The sequence below is a fragment of the Engystomops pustulosus genome, chromosome 3 (genome assembly GCF_040894005.1).
Source record: "Engystomops pustulosus chromosome 3, aEngPut4.maternal, whole genome shotgun sequence".
Classification (NCBI taxonomy): Eukaryota; Metazoa; Chordata; class Amphibia; order Anura; family Leptodactylidae; genus Engystomops; species Engystomops pustulosus.
In genome coordinates, this window is record NC_092413.1 from 82076042 (window position 1) to 82095365 (window position 19324).

The following is a 19324-nucleotide window of genomic DNA, read 5'->3' on the forward strand; positions in this document are numbered from 1 at the left end:
AAAACAAAACCATGAACCCTAATAGAAAACTATTTAAAGGGGTTGTCCGAAAGTTATGATAAAAACAAAAGGTGGTCGGGAGAGGGCTGCTTTAAAAAAATAAAAATGTACTTGCCTTCGACGCCATCCGGGTGTCCCACACTGCTTTCACTCCGGTCTGCGCGCCATGTAAACAAACATGGCCGGCAGAGCAGTGCTGGATTTAGCCTCCACCCGTCCCTATTCACAGCACTGTGTATGCGGGTCCGATGGTTGTTGGGTCCAGCCGGGTCCGGCGGCCATGTTTGTTAAGATGGCGCACGCATCAGAGCGACAGCAGAATGGGACACGAGGAGGGCGTCAGAAGGAAAGTACATCTCTATTTTTTAAGCAGCCCCCTCCCGCCACCTTTTGTTTTTTCATCGCTCTCGGACAACCCCTTTAACTGACCTTTTATAACTCCTGACAATTTCTCAGGATAGGCCTACCCAGTCATATAGAAGTATAACGAATACTGTTTGGATTAAATGTTGGGCTGCTGGATCCTGCATTTCTCTAGGGAATTCTGGGTATTGAGCTGCTGGGGATTCCCTGGGTAGAGCAGGAACCAACTGCAAGTTCTGGTCAAGAGGGAAAGCCCTCAGAAGAATCACCTGACCATATGGAAGGTTCCATCTCACACAAGATCTAGAATTGCATTTAAATATTTGTTGGCAATAGGGATGTATATACTAAAATATATCTGTGCCAAGATATAGGATTTATCACCAATTTGATTTCTAATACTATTTTTTTTGAGTGTCTCAAATGAGACAAAAAGAAGTCTCAAAAAGGTAGTACAAGAAACCAATACTTTTTCCTCTAACTTTTTATAGTAGTGCACAAATACAATTAAATGTAATGAATAACATATGTTAAAAAAAAAGTTAAATTGAACATTTCATATTGGTTATACAAGGAAAACCTATGCAATACAGTAAAAATACATAATTGCCAATTTGTGTATAATAACTGTAAAAAAAGATCAAACAAATTTTAAAGTAAGTAAAAGGCACATTAAAGGTCATCTTCTATAAGAAAAGGCTTTTTTGGAAAAGTATAGTTATGGTATACAGCTTCGTTTGATATATTAAAAGGGCTAGTATAAAATTCTGGTATCAAAACAACTCCAGGATACATCAACAATATTCATTCAGAAAACATGTAAATAGTTATATTTAAGATCCTTCCAGAGTTGTCTTTTAGACCCTCTTTTTGGTTTCAAACTGCCTCAAGAAATTCCCTTTCTGCACCAAAATACTTAAAGAGGACTTGTCACCCCTAGTGCTACAACAGTAGCATTACATAGTAGTAGTATTACACTCATAGCGTTATCGGAAACCTCTGATAACACTAGCAGACACTGCAGCGATGTACACTAAAAACGCAGGAAGTGCTCAGAGCAGTCCAGCATATTCATGAGGGGGCGGTGACTGCCGCATGATTCTCGGGCAGGTCCGGGGAAGAGGCAGCGCTTTGAAAGCGGTGCGGCGTTTCTAGTGTAAATCACGGCAGAGTCTGCTAGCATTATTGGAGGTTTCCGATAACGCTAGCAGTGTAACACCGCTGGGACTGTTTTAGCACTAGGAGTTGCTTACTTTAGTATGCAGCTCCTAGTGCCATTTTTAAGGTTGACAGGTCCTCTTTAATACCCCATTAGTGCATCAATGGCAAAACAAAGGAGACAAGTCTTTTCTGCTTTTAATAGTCTGTTTCTAGAGAATAGGATACAATACTTAAAAGGGTATTCCATGAATATAAACATCTGATACAAAAAACCATAATGCTATAAATAAAATGAATATAAGAAAACTGAATGTCAGTCAAAAAATTTAGTTTAAATAGTATGATTTTATGATTCACAAATGTTATGGGCTTTTTAAAGTAGGCGGAGAAATCACCAAGATGGCCGCCACTGGGAACTAGAATCCCATGATCCTTTAGTTATCATTAACTCCTCCTACCTCTTACTCTGCTCCCCAGTGATTATGTAACAGACTTTCTTGCTGTTACCAAAGTAATGATGGGGGAGATTTATCATAAGTCTCTTAGAGCAGGACTGTTCGTTGCCTATAGCAACCAGAGCACAGCTTTCATTCTCCCAAAGCAATTTCTAAAATTAAAGCTGAGCTCTGATTGGTTTCCATGGGCAACTAGAACAGTTTTACCTCTGAAACTTGATAAATCTCCCCCGATGCGTTACTGCCATCACTGCACATTACCTCACTGAGATGACGTCTCACCACAACACTGGCCATACTGGATGCACTGCAACCAACCGACTACAGCTAAACATAGTGATGATCACATGACCTGCTCAGGCAGGTGCAGGACATGTGATGTGGACATGTGACCAGCGGCCATCTTCTGTCCTGTGTCTGCTCTGTGCAGAGGAAATCAATGGACTGATTAAAGGGCCAGTAGCATTTAATTCTTCATTACAGTCTATGTCAGCAGCATTTTTCTGCTAAGGGGAGCAAAATTTTAAATAACTAATTACATATTAGCTATTTGTATATGAATGTTTATTCCTGGAATACCCCTTTACCATTTATATTTCTATGTACAGAAGTCCTATCTTATCAGAGTCATACAGTCCTAACATGCTGTCTACAGATTGGACTGTTTTCTCATGTAGAGGTTCTCCAGTACATATCATCTTTCTACAAACCAGAGAGTACATGTTAAACAGATGCTATGCAGTTGTGAACCTATTTGTAACTAGAACTCTTACCATCCTGACTGCTTTTTAGTTCTTCACTATATTTCTTCTGCAAAGCCAACTCTGCCTCAAGTTGAGCAATACGACCCTGTGACAGCTGCCTCCCCAGCTCTTGGTTCTCTTGGATAAGCATTCGACACTTCGCCATTAGTTTTTTGCCTGTTTGGCTGTGAAGGCAAAAAGTTTTTTTTTTTTTATCAAAACAAGAATATATTAATAACTTTACACATGTTATTGTATATCAGCTAAGTACTGTACACATCTTACAGCTTCTGCCCACTAATTCACATTTTTCTGCATAGTTATCCGAGTTGTGCTTCATTTTTGTAGACCTTCATATATTTTGGCAAAGTCGCAGGACAATCCTATCACATTTACACTTTCCAATTATATGAACAAACTTTTAGCATAAAAATATGTGCAGTCAGTGCAGAGTAAATAGAGGCTTGTACTGGCAACAACTTGTAATTTATTAAGGTTTCATTGGCTGTAGTCTTTCCTAGCAAGATAATGTTCAAGTCGTACATATGTCTTTGTTGTTCCACTGATGGTAATACTAAAATGATCCATAACACAGCAATATACCATTGAAGGAGCTTCCACCAGCTTCCCTTTTTTAGGCTTCAGATTACCATGCTGTTCGAAATGTAACAAGAGCAATGTGTGGCATTAGCGCCCACCCTCTATGCCAATTAGGCTCTGTACTATTCAGTGGGCTGTAGCAGATAAGCCTCTGGTAACCACACCTGACGAGAGAACCTAACCAGCCTATCTGGTGCTGAAACTAACAATGGCCCTCATTTAGGGTCACAGAGTGAGTTCTTGGGCGGTTTTAAAACGGACTGAAAACGCATGCGTTTTTGCATGTTTACTGTGTGTGGCTGGTTTGAATCAGTTTTTCTTTATTTGTAGAAGTGTAAGCAGCTGTGAAAATGTTAATACAAGATTCAAACCAGCCACACACATGGTAAGTGAACAGTCTGAAAACGGTCCAAGAACGCACTGTGTGACCGAACCATAAAAGATGCACAGCTTGAGTTGGACCTTTAAAGCACCCGAAACCGAAAACCACATATTTTTCACAAAGTGCCAAATGCCAATTTAAAGTAACATATTGCTCCCTGATGTGTCACAGATTCGAACGTATTGGAGCTCTCAAGACACCAATACAGTTGAATGATGGAGAAATTCGGATTATTATTGCAGCTTCCCTCTAAGGTCTCCTTAACAGGATAAATCGCAGGCCCTGAGAAGGGGCTTCAATGATAATCCTGCTCTGCCCACTCCTCCTTGCTCCTCCCTTACTCTTCAAGTCACTTTAAAATAGTGCTGAACATGGCATGTTCTGGGCTGTCTGTGACTGCAGGAGGAGGAGTCCTGAATGGTGACCTTTGTGCTGGGTGATGGCCTGGGTGCCCACAGAGAGGGCTCATAGTGCCACATCTGGCACCTGTGCCATAGGTTCGCCACCACTGTCCTAATAGGATACACTATAGAAGACATCTCTTTGTCAAGGTTGATAACTGGTAGTTGCGAAAGAGAAACAGCATAATGGAAAAAAAAAAAAAAAAAAAAAGAAAAAAAAGGTTGCCCAGTTTCATCAAATATTGCCGGCATAAGGTTATAACATTTTTCAGTGTATGTTGCGTATAAATTCTTCATGGGTTCCTAGTTCTATTCTTGCTGCCATTCTACAGGGAGCTTCATTGTTCACTTCCTGTGGACAAGGTTCCTGGTCATGTGATGTCACACAGGTGCACAGCTCATTAGTTTTAAAGCTGTGTGATACGAACGAGCCGTGCAACTGTGTGACATCACATGACCAGTGACCGCTTTATGTCCACAGGAAGTAAATAATACTTCCTATAGAAAACAGTGAGGAATGAAGTATATTGGAAAACGGTATAACTTTTCATTATTCAAACAGTATCCTTAAAGCGTTACACTGTTCCATTTGATATCAAAGGGATGTTTCTTTAATGCCTGGATGATGCTGGGTCTCCATGATTTAGAGATCCTCTTTAAAGTCTCTACCGCGATTAATAAAGCAATAACATATCTCCTATTAAATGAAAATAATACTATGGGGGACATGTATCACTCCTATTGCTGCCATTTTTTTTTCTGTGACTTTTTAGGTACAGAATCAAGCAGTGTAACAAAGTTAGCTGCCTCAAGGATGTAATGCTGTGTGCCAGATTTCTTTTGTAGCCCAGATATTTGTGAGACTTTTGGGCTTGCAATTGTTCCATTCTTGCGCCTAATAAGTTGCAAAACAGAGCATGCTAGACCCAGACTTACTTTTGGTAAACTAGTATTTGGGACTAAAGAGTCGCACACCACAAAAAGTCTCAAAAGTGAGACTAAACAGGCAACTTATCACATGTATCACAACAGGAAAAAACTTAAGATACATTGCAATGATTAAGTAGGCCAACTACAGGAAACGTAAACTAATATGTGCCCCTATGTACTACAATCTTGTAGACCAAGTCCTTGTACTCTGCTGCCAAAGATGTTCTGAACCTCATTAGCGTTTTCAACCAACGAACAACCCATTTAATTTGTTTCTAACTTCACACACACACACACAGGTGCCTGCCGTACTGTAGCATGGCAGGCACACGGGAGAGGAGGAGGAGTGCACCCCTCTCCATAACGATAAGTGTCACACAGCGGCGTAATACGGGGAAAGATAGGACATGTCATATTTTTTCCCGGCCACGGAAGAGTGCTGCACCGTACCGCGCCGAGTGCCCATTGCCAGCCAATGTGAGCCTTATATACGTCCCCTAACGGACGTGTGAATTTGCCCCTCCCCTACCGGGAGCTGAGCTGCCACTCCGCAAATCAGCGTAGGGATAGGAACAAGCCGCATGGCTTGGGCACAGGGCGGTTAGACACAATGTGCTTGGCGCACAGTGTCCATGCATAACGCACGTCTATTGCGGCCGTGAGTTAGCTGCCGTCTTTAAGTGTTTGTATGTACCCTTACAGTGTTGCACATTTTACACAAGGGGTTGGTAAATTTACTGTAGCAAGTTGTTCTTCATGAAGATATTGGAGTCAGTCAGCGGCTCCTGTGTCCCATTCTGCCCACCCGGCTTTGTAATCCTGTGAATTGAGTCAGCCGTATGTCAGACTAACATCCCCTTCCTCCACTGAAAACAAGCCCCCTGCACATCTCTTGTTAAGCTGCAGCACACATAGGGGTATGAAAGACGTGCAGGGGTCTTATTTACAAGAGGACAGAGGAGGAAGGGAGGGTTGCGACCTCAGGCTGACTTGATTCAAGGAATTACTATGCAGACCAGACCAGCGTAGCGCATAACTGGCCAGTATCCTGCAAGAAAACTAGTCAAAATTTAAAAGTTTTTTGGGCATACAAGCCCTGAAATAAATCACAATAACTAGCAACTCACCAGTAATTGGGATTACCCCCCCCCTTCATGCCCCATGCAGCAGCGTCATTTAGACATATGTTCTATTTTATTTAAACAGAGTTTATCCAGGAGAAGGCAAAAATTCCTATAGATGGCACATCAATTACCTTAAATTGAGAGAACGAATGCCTTCCCTACGCCAAATCAGAAAAATCCCTGGATCAACATTTCCTACGCCCATAGATTATTTCAAAGAAGACCAACATTAATTCATGGGCTAAATCTAACTAGTAGAAACAGAAATCCCCCCCCCAAACTGCACTCTGCATAAAATTGACACCATTGTAAATAATTCATACATATGTAATCCAAATGCTTTTCAATTTTCAATGCAATACATACATGGACGTAACAGAAGCGTACATTTAATACTCACCTTCAACTTTTGTGAATGTATAAAGCTGAAGCAGCAGCTATATACACGGGTCAATCTAGTTGTTAATACAAATAAATATTATTCATGGTTGCAACATTTATCATTTTAAATGTGATCCAGCAGGTTAAATTGTTGTGTTTTTTTTTTTAAACTTTTTTTCAATTGGACTAACTTTATACACATATTCGAGGCATTGTAGCTGAACCTGAACATTTTGGAAGCAATTCACCAATCTGCAGGTGGCAGGGTTTTGGTTTGACAGCAGCTCTCACCTCTCCCATTCTACCCAGCATGCACATTTACAACAAGCTAGATGTCAGCCGAATTAATGTTTAGCAGACATCTTAGGTGTATGGCAAGCACATATAACAGCATAAGCCAGATAAAAGAGGAGTGCCTATATAAATTTTTGGAAAGGCTAGTTAGCAGGTTTTTACACAAATCTACACTTCCAGAGGAATCTGCTTGTTCAGATAGAGAATTTTCGTAAGTTTTTAAAACCTACAACTTTGTAGTGATCAATCATCTAAAAAATCTACCATCAAAATAAAGCATAATAAACCAGGGACACTTACTCGTAGATCGAGGCACTGTGACTGTGGTAATCATATTTATCATCCATGGCCTCATTCCTTCTAAAACCAATTCTTAAAACTATGCTAATGACCCAGAAGGGCTCTGGACGGCATTACCAGAGCCCCACCAAGGCTGTTACACTGTCTCACTATCTCCCCCCCCCCCCCCCCCCCGCTCTATCAGAACTCTTCCCTCCCGGATGTACTCTCACATAGTGGGAAGGGGGCAGTGCTCCTGCATAGTGTAACCCCTGGCTACAGCACAGAGGTGCTCTGGTAATGACCCCATGAGCCCTTTAGGCTTACTTACATAATTTGAACATTAGTTTTAGAATGAAGGATGTCATGGATAAATATAAGATTACCCCAGTCACTGTGCCTGGATCCATGAGCAAGGGTCCCTGGATTATCATTCCTGATTTTGTCGGTAGATTTCCTTTAGAAAGAAGTAAAAACCTGAGACAGAACAAATGTCTCAATGTCTCTCTCCCCTGCTGGTGCTCACGGGCGCTGAAGAAGTTCAAGTGACAGTAGCTGAACTCAAGTCGCTTGACCTTCCTTCAGGGCGCAGCTGCAGCAGTGAAACGAAGAGGATATTACATGTAATAATTATTGAGGTGTAAAACTGCATATGCAAGAGTCCATGATGTTTACATAGGTGTTAATGCTACCTTTGACAGGTACACAACTGACTACTATAAAAATGGGGTTCTCAATATTAAACTGCAAAGCCCCACTTCCATTCTTCCTTTTCACAGTATTACTACATGTGTACTCAGATTGCAAGCTGTTCATGGACAATTTACTATCAAGCCTGAACACAAACTGACCTCTGCACCAGCTAGTCAACACAAAGGCTTCTCAGAGGAGCATAACCCATAAGGAACTGGCTGACAAGCCTGTGATGAAACATATTCCAGTCTCAGCAGATAATTATTGTGATGCACATTCTAGCAAAGCATTCATTACTCATTGTTCTCAATGAGAACCTATAGCTTTTTCTTCTCCAGTTCAGATTTGAAATCCACAAATAGTTAATCATTGTGAAATTCACTTCTATACGTAATTATCAACTAAATCTATCCCTACCCCCTCACCCAAATTATGGGAAATCTGCAGCAAGAATGAATGTCTAGCTTCAGATTTCTGCTGTGGATTGTCTTTAGAATTTTATGTGCCACCTTAAACATGGAGCGTAGGCAAGCATCTTGTGACAATAGGGGACATTTATCAGTACACCAGATTTTTATTATTTTTTTTAGGGTGTACAAGTCCTGAAATAATCGCAATTACTTGTTAAGTGCCACCTCCACGCCAAAAGGGCACCAGCATGGACTGGCACCACACCAATGCCCTCACTATAGACTGAATATTTACTGTTAGTTTGAAGGTTTTTAAGCAAAGCTACGCTTACCGATTTATCTGCTTCAGCAGTAGGGAGGCTTCCATCATATGCCGGCACACAGAAGAGCACTGGCATATGATAAAATGCCCTGCAATTTCCAATATACTCTGATACATATATAGTGGCTTAGGCAGCTTGATAAATGTGGCATATTAGGAGTTAATATCATCACAGGTTTGCTGCAAAGTTGCACATTTTAGAGAAAAGTTCTTCAGGGTGCGTTTACACGTTCAGTTTTTCAGTTGCAGTTTTTGATGCCCATACCAGGAGGCATACCAATGATGTTCTCACCCATTATGATCCACACCTGCTTTTGGCTCCAAAAAATGCATCTGAAAAACTAAATGCATGAACACAAGCCTAAGGGTGATGCTGCCACACAGAGTCTTTGGTCCGTTTTTAAGCATGTTTTCAGTCCGTTTAAAGATGCACGCATTTTTTAAAACGCATCCGTTTTTGACGTTTTTTGTCAGGTTTTCCCAATTATCTTAATAGATAAACAGGTTTTAAACAGCCAAATGCATGGTTAACTGTCAAAAATGGCCGAGTTTTTAAAACGCATCCTTAAAAACGGACCAAAAATGACATGTGTGCGGTCACACGTTGCGGTTTGAAACACATTACAACAGTAAGGGGAGGCGATTTGCCCAATTACATTACTGTTAATTTTTGCGTTTACAAAACACATAGTAAACACAATTTTAACAAACGTTAACAGTAATGTAATTAGGCAAATCACCTCTCCTCAGCTTTTGTAACTAGTTTCAAAATGCAAGGAAAACGCAATCAAACCGCAATGTGACATCAGCCTAAATTTGCAACTTTTTGTACCTAATGAGTTTGCCACATGCAGATTTACTTGATGAATCCGACGTGCCGAGTGTTTGTTATTTTACTTTTTTTAGTGGACCAGGTTTATATCAAAGTTTAATACAAAGAAAAAATGACCCATCAAGCTGCAAGTAAATAAAGGAACCTGCCACCGAAACTTTATTTACTTGCAGTTAAACTTTTTATATAAATCTGTGCCACTAAAAGTATTTATCTCGCTTATGGGCAGCGTGCTGTTGCATGACGCACTTGGTGGAGTTGTGTGCATGTGCAGAAGCTTCACAGACTAAGCTACTGCACATGTGCCGAACTCCAGCTTTGCAAACAGCGAGCGGCGCGCTGAAGACTGCACAGATGGGATATCGGAAGATAGAGGAAAGTAGCCGCAGCTCCTGCTCTACGCCCCAGTAGCCTCTAAAGAAAATTTTACGGATTTGTTATTTTACATTTTAAGTGGACCAGATTTATATCAAAGTTTCATACAAAAAAAACAAACGAAAAAAAAATAACCCAGACCCATCAAGCTGCAAGTAAATAAAGAAACCTTTCACTGAATCTACCTTATTAGGTAGATCCGTGGTGGTAGGTTTCCTTTACTAGTAAATATATTTGCATTCCATTGTTCACTGTACTCAGCTTCCAGAAAATTATTAAAGGAAACCTACCACTTAGAATGGTCGGTGTAAGCTGTAAATACCGAGCACCAGCTCAGGGTGAGCTGGTGCCGGTACTTACTTTCGTTAGTGTTATAAGCGGCGGTATCGCGGTTCTAACACTTTTTAAACTCTAGAGCAGAACAGGCTTCAGCGCTGCGTGCGCACGATTGACGGAGAAAGACGGAGATGTTGCGCGTGCACGGTCGCGCGCAGCGCCGAAGCCTCTTCTGCTCTTGAGTTTAAAAAGTGTTAAAACCGCGATACCGCGGTTTATAACACTAACGAAAGTAAGTACCGGCACCAGCTCACCCTGAGTTGGTGCTCGGTATTTACTGCTTACACCGACCATTCTAAGTAGTAGGTTTCCTTTAAATAGGTTGTCCAACTCATTTGTAAGTCTCATAGGGAGCATAAAAACAAGAATGAACTTTTCTTTTGTCCTCTGTTCCCTAGCCCTGGCAATGCACATGGTGCAAGTCAGGAGACTCCCAGACACGATCATAGACGGTAGCCCATGCACAACAGGTCACTGCTGACATCCGTCAGCAATGTGCAGTTAGTGAAGCGGTCACTGAAGAGAGCCAGCACTGGAAACTGAGAACCTATGAAAGGTTACATTATGCGTTTTGTTTTTAATGCTTACTACAACCAATAAAGGGGCAGCTTTTTAACATAGTTGGTCAAGCCCTTTAAATAGAGTTACAAAAGAGCAATGATCACAAATTCAGGTCCAGCCTGATTGCTTTCTAATAATTGGATGAGACACAATAAAATTATATTGTTAAAATATTCTAGTTTAAAATAAATGTGCAACGCTACAAAAACGATCTCTGGAATCGTTGACAAACAGCAAGTCAGGAGAAACAGTATCTGCACAATTCTATGCAGTAGTGAAAAATGCACATTATAACAGAAATTTCTTAAAGGGAACCTGTCACCAGGGACCTCATTTTCACATACGCCATTGCAAATATGTCTTTCTGCTTTCTCTTAGTATTTTCATCACAATATAATTGTGTGTTATAACTTACTTGGCACCTTGACAGAATCCTCTGTGTAGTCCTAGTTGGGCTTTGGTTGGGATGCATTTCAAAAAAACAACAAGAGCTGAGGAGTCTGCAGCACAGACAAGTCATGTGTTTTTTTTTTTTTTAAATGTATCCCAACCAAAGCAACCTAACCACTAGTCCTACACAGAGGATTCTGTCAGGGTGCAGGGTTAGTTATAACACACAATTATATTGTAATGCAATGCAAAAAGAGAAAGAAGAAAGGGATAGTCTGAATGCAGCTCTAATGGGCTTCTGCAACTTGTCTTTAGTGAAAATGAGGTCCCTGGTGACAGTTTCTCTTTACGCACCATTTCCAGCTTTGACAATATTGACACCTCAGGATATGCCATAAATGTTGCTATTAATTCTAGGACAACATTTACCACAAGAATGGGGATCAGGCAAGCACCCTATTCCCTTCTGCATTTCCAGGTCCAGTGAGGCACATCTGCTTGGTCATTTATGGAACTCTCCCATGCAAGTGTGGCTACCACATCCCGGTGACCAAGGTGTTAGGGGACCACCCAAGTTCGCCAGGTAAATTCATGGCATATGCTGTGAAAAGGCCATAAGTGTCCAAGATAGAAATAACCTTTTAGCATTTGAAATTATATATTATATTTGAGATACTAAACGACCCATAGTTCCTTATGGATAGGGTCACAATGCCCAAATACCATCATATAAACTTTCAGGGGATGCATTTGTAGTATTCTATAAATAGGATTCACATCAGTTTTACCAAACTCCTCCTGGCACATGCACAGTAATTTACTGAACCCTCGGAACAACATGGAGGGATGTCTGGGCTTGTCATGGAAAATATGTGAAGATATTAAGAATAGCCCGGCAAGTAGAAGTCAGTCTTAATTAATGCAACCAGAGAGTGTATTAGTTCATACAGGGATAATGGGTCAGTAAGACACTGGTCTACAGGGCGGGTGGTTTTAGTCTCCAAAATAGCCCTAAAATGTTACCTACAGTTTGTCTATGGTTTCACACAACTCAAGACAGATGTGGGCTGCTGTGCCACTATATTATAGGAGAAAGGGAACACAACAGTCACCCACCTTCTCCAAAATCATCTGCTTGCAGGTTGTTGTGATTCCCAACATATCGTTTTATTTCTGTCCATTGTATTTTTGAGAAATTGCCATTTTATTCTGCATGTTAAGGTGACAGTCTGCCTTGGCAGTCCCAAGGTCCTAAGCAACTGGAGCACCATTTTCGGAAGGAAGGAGGGACTGAACGAAAGTAGCCCAAGCAGGAATAGCAGCGCTCCAGGGGGCCTAGGACACATCCTTGGTGCTCCATCTGTCCTTAGCTTATTGCATAATGGACAGGAATAAAGGAAATCTTGAAACCACAATACTTCTCTACATGTTCCAAACAGATTGACACTTTAGGTTTACAGACTTAAAAGGGTCTATATCTAAATAATTGGTATTGTTTGTAGATATAAAAGTTACAGAAAGTATATTGGGAAATTCCCCACTATTATCTACATCTCCTTTTGCTGTCATTCATTGTTTCCCGTGGATAACGTTCATGGTCATATGATGTCACACGTCATTGGGAGACTAATAAGAGCTATGATTTAATAAGCCGTTTGCCTGTGTGACATCACATGACCAGGGACAGATTTCTATGCAGAGAAAGTAAGCAATGAAGCTTCCTGTTGAATGACAGCAAGCAGAGATCTAGAAAACGGAGGAATTGATACAGAAAGTATATTGGAAAATCCTTTTACACTTCTATACACAAGCAATATCCATCTGCTAAAGGTGGACAATCCCCGAAGGGAAGCCATGTCCCATATGGAACAACGGTCCACTGTACATATTTTGCAGTAAATACCATAGCCTCTGTGTGATGTTCAAGTGTCGCATAATTTATGATTGTACAAAATTTAAATGACATTTTGGTAGACAAACTCCGTAACAATAGTGCTTCATTCTAAACTATTAAGCAGAAAAACACCTTACAATTTGTATGTGCACAGCCATTATCCCCATTAAACTATACATACTGTCCAAACTAAGGAAAGGCCCAGTCATACTTTTTTTGCATAAAAAGTATCATGCGTAATGGCAGTGCAGCAAGTCCATGTTTCCCTCTTTCTCAAAGATGTCTAGGACTGTAAAATGTTGTTGTGGCAACAACGGGTGATCATACCTCAAAGTAGTGCTTGGTTAGTTTTTTTCCTTATCCCTAAAAACTCCCAAATAAACAAGGCTGTGTAGCTGGGCTGAATTGGTGGAGTTTTTTTTATACGAGGGATGCAAAATTCATAAACCAAAATTTCAAGATAATGAAAATTTGGAAATACCTGGGTACATGCCATGGACCTGACTGGGATCTGCAATTGATGTGTATTCTTAACCTTGTGATAACCAAATACTAGAAGTATGCCTCAGCAGGCCCACAACCTATATAAATATACAAAACCCAATTCCCTATGGTGCCAGTAATATTTGGAAATGGCTTGTTTTTCACAAACAGATGAGTCAGGTTAACAACAGCATAGAAATGGCCAATAATTCTCCTACAATAGGCAGATGAGCAGTACTTACACCAACTAAGAATTGTTGCCAATGATGGTTATGGCATCTAACATACTATATTTAGGGCAGCAAATCTGTGTAATTTCAAGACCTGAAATTTGAAGCAATGGAGCAATTGTGGAGACTACTTTATAGTATAAAAAAGTTTCATACCTCACACCCTTCCATGGTCATCCTTTCTGCCTTTCATTGTGAAGTGCAGGATTAAGGCGATAAAAATCATTTTAATAGAACATTATGGCCAATGTCTCCTAGACATTGGTATGAACATATGACCCGAAACTGTTCAGATGTCACAGTAAGTCTTAGCTGGTTTATTTAAAAAAAAAATAAAATAATGTCTTACCTGATTTAAAAAAAAAAAAAGGTAAAAAAAAAAATATTAAAACTAGAATTTCAGAACCATTGAATGTTTACCCATCGTGCACATATACAGTATAAAAGTTTCTGTGCTGTATATATAAAAAAAAAAAAAAAAAAAAAGGGTAAAATTATAGAAAGTGAAAACACCAATTTCAATTAATCATGGCCTTCACTGAAGATATTTTTTTTCAAGTACATGAAAAACAAAAACATGCATTTAAAAAAATAAATAAATAAAATTTAAACCACGGAAAAGAAATGGGGAAAAAAAAGTCCTTATTGGCAAATAAAGTGCACTTTGTTAGTTTTTTTTTCTTGCCTGTGTCTGAAGCAGAAAAACACAATTCAAAACGCACCATTAAAACACGAAAAAAACATAGTAATACCATCAAGCTACTATAACTGCACAAATGCATTACGCTGTCCCCCCCCTCTGCCAAGTGTTCTAATCGACGTGTAGTTTTGATTTTTTTTGCTTAAGTTACTGGCTAGTCCTTGCAACAAATCTAGTTGCATGACAATTTTATTCCCAAGTGCATTTCACATGGAGGTGCATTAAACACCCCCATATTACTTATCCACAAAATATTCTGACATAAAAAAAACCTTGCATCAGAGAAGTGCGCATGAAACAAACACCATGTTCGCACTACAAGCACTAAAATGGTAGCTGGCCGTTTAAAACCTTCACTACTCTGGTGGCAGGGTAGTGTCAAAAGCTATCAGTAGGCAAAACCCTTAAAAACAAAATTCACCTCAATGTTTTTGAGTTTAGGCCCAGCAGTTCATTGAACAATGAGAAAGTCCAGAGTCTTACTTGAATATGCGGACTGAAAATGTCTATAAGTCACTAGGCTCAATATAAAGAGCAATGAACATTCCACCTTTTACGGGAAATTTACATGTTCAATTACATGATTTATGGCAAAAGAAAAAGGACGAAAAAAACAAAAAACAAAACTAAGTTCTCTGCTCCATATAAGGGCACTGACACAAAGTGCCAGACTTCTTTTTCTGCCTGTATTTTCTTCAATCAGAACCATGTTTTCAAGTGTCTAAGTGTTCTAGAAAATAGGGACAATGCCGGATGTGGCAACTTCTTCGGAATAGTCCGATGCTCTCAGGCCTCTGAAGCAAACGAAGGGAGGAAAATAAAAAGCTGAAAGACAAGGTTCATCTCATAATTTTACATTATGCATTACAAGCTGGACAATGTAAGAAAGTGGCTTTTTTTGGCTCACAGAGTCTGAGTCTTGGTGTGCAAAACGAGTACTTGGCCATCCCACCATAGCACTCTCGCAGTGGGATTGTCAGGGAAGTCTTGACTGGGGAGTATTTGGTTTGTTTACCTATCAGGCGTAAATTTCCAGGCACTCAGTTCATTTTGGGCTTGTTCCAGTTTGTCTTTAGTCTGTTCCAGTTCAGCTTTCATTTTGAGGAAAAACAAGTTGATGGCTGGGTCAACCATAGTTGTTCTCAGCTGGGCAACACTTGGCTGCTGGACTTGCTTGAGATGCTGAATCTGGTTCTGGACAGAGGAACCAACAGAAACAATTACCAGGATGCAGCAAAAAAAACAAAACAAAAAAAAAAACACAACAAATCTCAACCAGAAGAACATCCACCAAATGGTAATTCAGATAAAGGAATCTTTGTAGGAGAGAGAAGAACCCCCCCCCCCCCTACTACTGTTGATCAAGGAATTTCACTTTATGCTTTTTAATTAAAGTAAATGGTCTATTCTGCAAGTCTATTAAATTGAGGGAATTAATCAATATTAAAAGAGTAATACAATGGTAAATAATGGACCATGTTTTGCAGAAATCATTAGTACATTTGATGCATCAAGATCTGCTATATTGTCCTACACATCATCAGTCCTCAAATATAAACCATACTTGCACTTCTGGCTTAGTAGAGTATTTTTTTTTTTTTTTTAAAGGGAAAGAGCAGATGCAGGTTCTCAAAAGAAAAAAAAAAAAAGCCCAGGTGCTAGCGAAGCAACAGGCCACTCAAACCCTAATAAAAAAGGGTGACAGATTTATCACAAAACTTTTTTTTTTTTTTTTTTTGCGACATTTATTTTATGCCATTTTTCATTTTATGTTATTTTATGTCTGGGTACCAATACATTTTCTCTGTTATAGTAATTAGGCAAAACATTGTTTGCAGGACTAGAAGTGATGTGGGTCAATGATGAATTTATTTTTATCTAGATTTCCTTTTTGCACTATTTTGGAAAGAATCTGCAATGCATATGAGATCACAGCCTAAGAATTCCAGCAGGGATTTGTGCTGCACACAGCTGCATTATGTCAACATTACAAACTATCATAGAGGGGGATTTATCAGAATTGTCTGAGCAGAACTGTTCAAGATGCCCATGGCAACCAGAGCTTAGCCTTAATTTTTTATAAACAGGGGTGGGAAAAGGAAAGCCGAGCTCTGATTGGTTGCCATGGGTAATTAGAACAGTTCTGCTTAGACACTTCCGATAAATCTCCTCCATGCCTCAAATTCACACAAGTTTTTTTTTTTGGTCAGATTTGTACAAGGAAAAAAAAACAAAAAGCTGACTACAAAGCTTTCAGCCATATGACCTCCAGCTACTTTCTGTATCAACTTTGCAGTTTTCTACATCTTCGCTTGCTAGCATTAGATAGGAGCCTTTGTTATTTACTTCTATTAGATAAAAATCTGTCCATGGTCATGTGATGTCGCACAGTTGGATGGCTTGTCAGATAATCCAATAAGGAGTCATGTTGGTCACATGACCATGGACAGATTTTTATCCAATGGAAGCAAAGAACTAAACTTTACATAGAACAAAGCAGAGATCTACAAAACTATGAGGAATAAATATTGTACATAAGAAAACTAACTTTTCATTACACAATAAACATTTGCCAAATCATGCGACCCTTTTGATGCAGCTTTTGCTATGCTATGTGTACAACTGATGTACCATTGCTACATTTGTGAATTCATTCTTAGTGTTTTACACTATTTTTGCATAGTGCCAACTTTTTATGCAAAGAGAGGGAGGAAGGAGGAGGGAGAGATCACACAATTGCCTATACCGTCCTAGTCAAATAGCAGCCCCTGCATATGAAAATGTCAAATGCATCATAAATATTATATATTGATATTTACCCAATAAGGCAAAAAAGTTACAAAAAAATTACAAGGTACAGAGAGAATGCCAATGCAGTCACCCTAGAATACCCCTTTAATTAGCGATTGGTATACTTCTAGTTGTATGAGAACTAACCGTGCATTCCTGCATTTCTTGCTCCTTAGTGGCTAATCTCATGACTAATATATTCTCCCTTCTGGCAGATTCCTGCTGTTGCTGTTTTAGTTTTTCTTCAGATTCACGAAGTCCTGTCACATCATTAGCTGTAGAAAGAATTAAAAAACAAGAAAAATTTAAGACCATAAAACAGCTAGCAATTCATTGTGATTATTGTAGGATCTATATTGATTGATCTAAATTGATTTCACATAAATCGCCTTGACTACTCCTTCAAAACTCTAGAGGTGCCTGCAGCAATGACTTTGTACATTCCCCTACAAAAGGAAATGTGGTTCCTCAGCAGTGACTGGCTGTAGTGGTGGTGCATATTTATTCCCCTTAACCAGCGCAGGAACAGCCAAATGGAGTGGCACCAGGAAGTCATTATTGCCATGTTATATTAGAAAATGAAGTTTTGCTTTTGTATCTCTTTAACTCCTCTACAATTGCCATCCGACTAGATACATAATAGTTGCACGTCTCGTGAAGATACTATATATTCACACACTAAGGCTACATTCAGACAATGTTTGTCCACTGTACCGCAGTACGGGGGGCATACATCGGCACTGCGGAGAGGAGCAGGGGATGAGCGCAGTTCATCCCCACCCCTCTCCATAAGCATATACAGCGCACAACGCCGTATCACGTAAAAAGATAGGACATGTCCTATCCTTCTACAGGATACGGAGCGGTACGCTCCCATTCAGGGTCATGAGCCCATAGAAGTGTGGGGGACGTATATCAGCTGTATATACGTCCCCCATACATGTGTGTCAATGCAGCCTAATAGAGATAGGTGTATGTATCTCACATACATACACCCAGGGTTGATCGTTTATAGCAGGGGTAGGGAACCTATGGCTCGGGAGCCAGATGTGGCTCTTTTGATTTCTGCATCTGGCTCTCAGGCAGATAATTGATTAATAGTGATCGCCAGTGTGTACATCTAAGACACACACAGCAAAGATCATTGGATGCATGCAGAGATGTTACCACTGCCCGTGTCCTTTGTGTGACCAGGGTGCCATCACCGCACCATTGCTTTGGTGTCATAGAGTAGAGCAGCATCCACTCTTCTCTATTACCCAGGCGCCATTGCCTAAGCAATGATGGCAGTGGCATCTGGGTCATAGAGAAGAGCACAGGAGTGATGAGAAGCCTCTGAAGGGAGAGCAGATAGGTGAGTATTCCCTTTTTTTTCTGTGACTACCTATCTACTGGGGTCATGTGCTGGAGCTACCTATCTACTGGGGGCAAGTATGTGCTGGCACTACCCATCTACTGGGAGGCATGTGCTATGACTACCTATCTACCTAGAGCATGTGCTGTGGCTACCTATCTATTTGGGGAGCCTGTGCTGTGGCTACCTATCTACTGTGGAGCATGTGCTGTGGCTACCTATCTACTGTGGAGCATGTGCTGTGGCTACCTATCTACTGGGGAGCATGTGCTGTGGCTACCTATCTATTGAGGGGCATGCGCTATGGCTACCCAATTACTGGGGAGCATGTGCTGTGGCTACCTATCTAGTGGGAGACATGTGCAGTGATTACCAACATACTGGGGGAAATGTTCCGTGCCTACCTGTCTACTTGGGGGCATGTGCTGGGACTAGCTGTCTATTTGGGTGCATGTGCTGTGGCTACATATGTACTGGGGGGGCATGTGTGGGGCTACCTATCTACTGGGGGGGCATGTGCTGTGGCTACCTATCTACTGGGGGGGCATGTGCTGTGGCTACCTATTTATTGGGGGTCATGTGATGTGGCTACCTATTTATTGGGGGTCATGTGATGTGGCTACCTATTTATTGGGGGTCATGTGATGTGGCTACCTATTTATTGGGGGTCATGTGATGTGGCTACCTATTTATTGGGGGTCATGTGATGTGGCTACCTATCTACCTGGGGCGTGTACTGGGGCTACCTATCTACTGAGGGGTATGTGCAGTGGCTATCTAGTTACTGGGGGCCATGTGATGTGGCTACCTATCTACTGGGAGTACCTACTGGGGCTACCTA

At 40.5% G+C, this 19324-nt stretch overlaps 1 protein-coding gene across 2 annotated transcripts in view; it reads right to left on the bottom strand.

The window, feature by feature from the left end:
* The window catches only part of WTAP (WT1 associated protein), a 45183-nt gene that overhangs the window by 1521 nt on the left and 24338 nt on the right, over window positions 1-19324 (bottom strand). The window contains exons 5-7 of one of the 2 annotated variants that reach the window (XM_072141231.1): window positions 17277-17404; window positions 15355-15533; window positions 2753-2907 (exon numbers count right to left, since the gene is read on the bottom strand). In XM_072141231.1, the coding sequence (XP_071997332.1) occupies window positions 2753-2907; window positions 15355-15533; window positions 17277-17404 (462 nt within the window). Of the gene's footprint in view, window positions 1-2752; window positions 2908-14760; window positions 15534-17276; window positions 17405-19324 lie in introns of those variants that run through there. The other variant, XR_011854123.1, reaches the window with a different exon arrangement.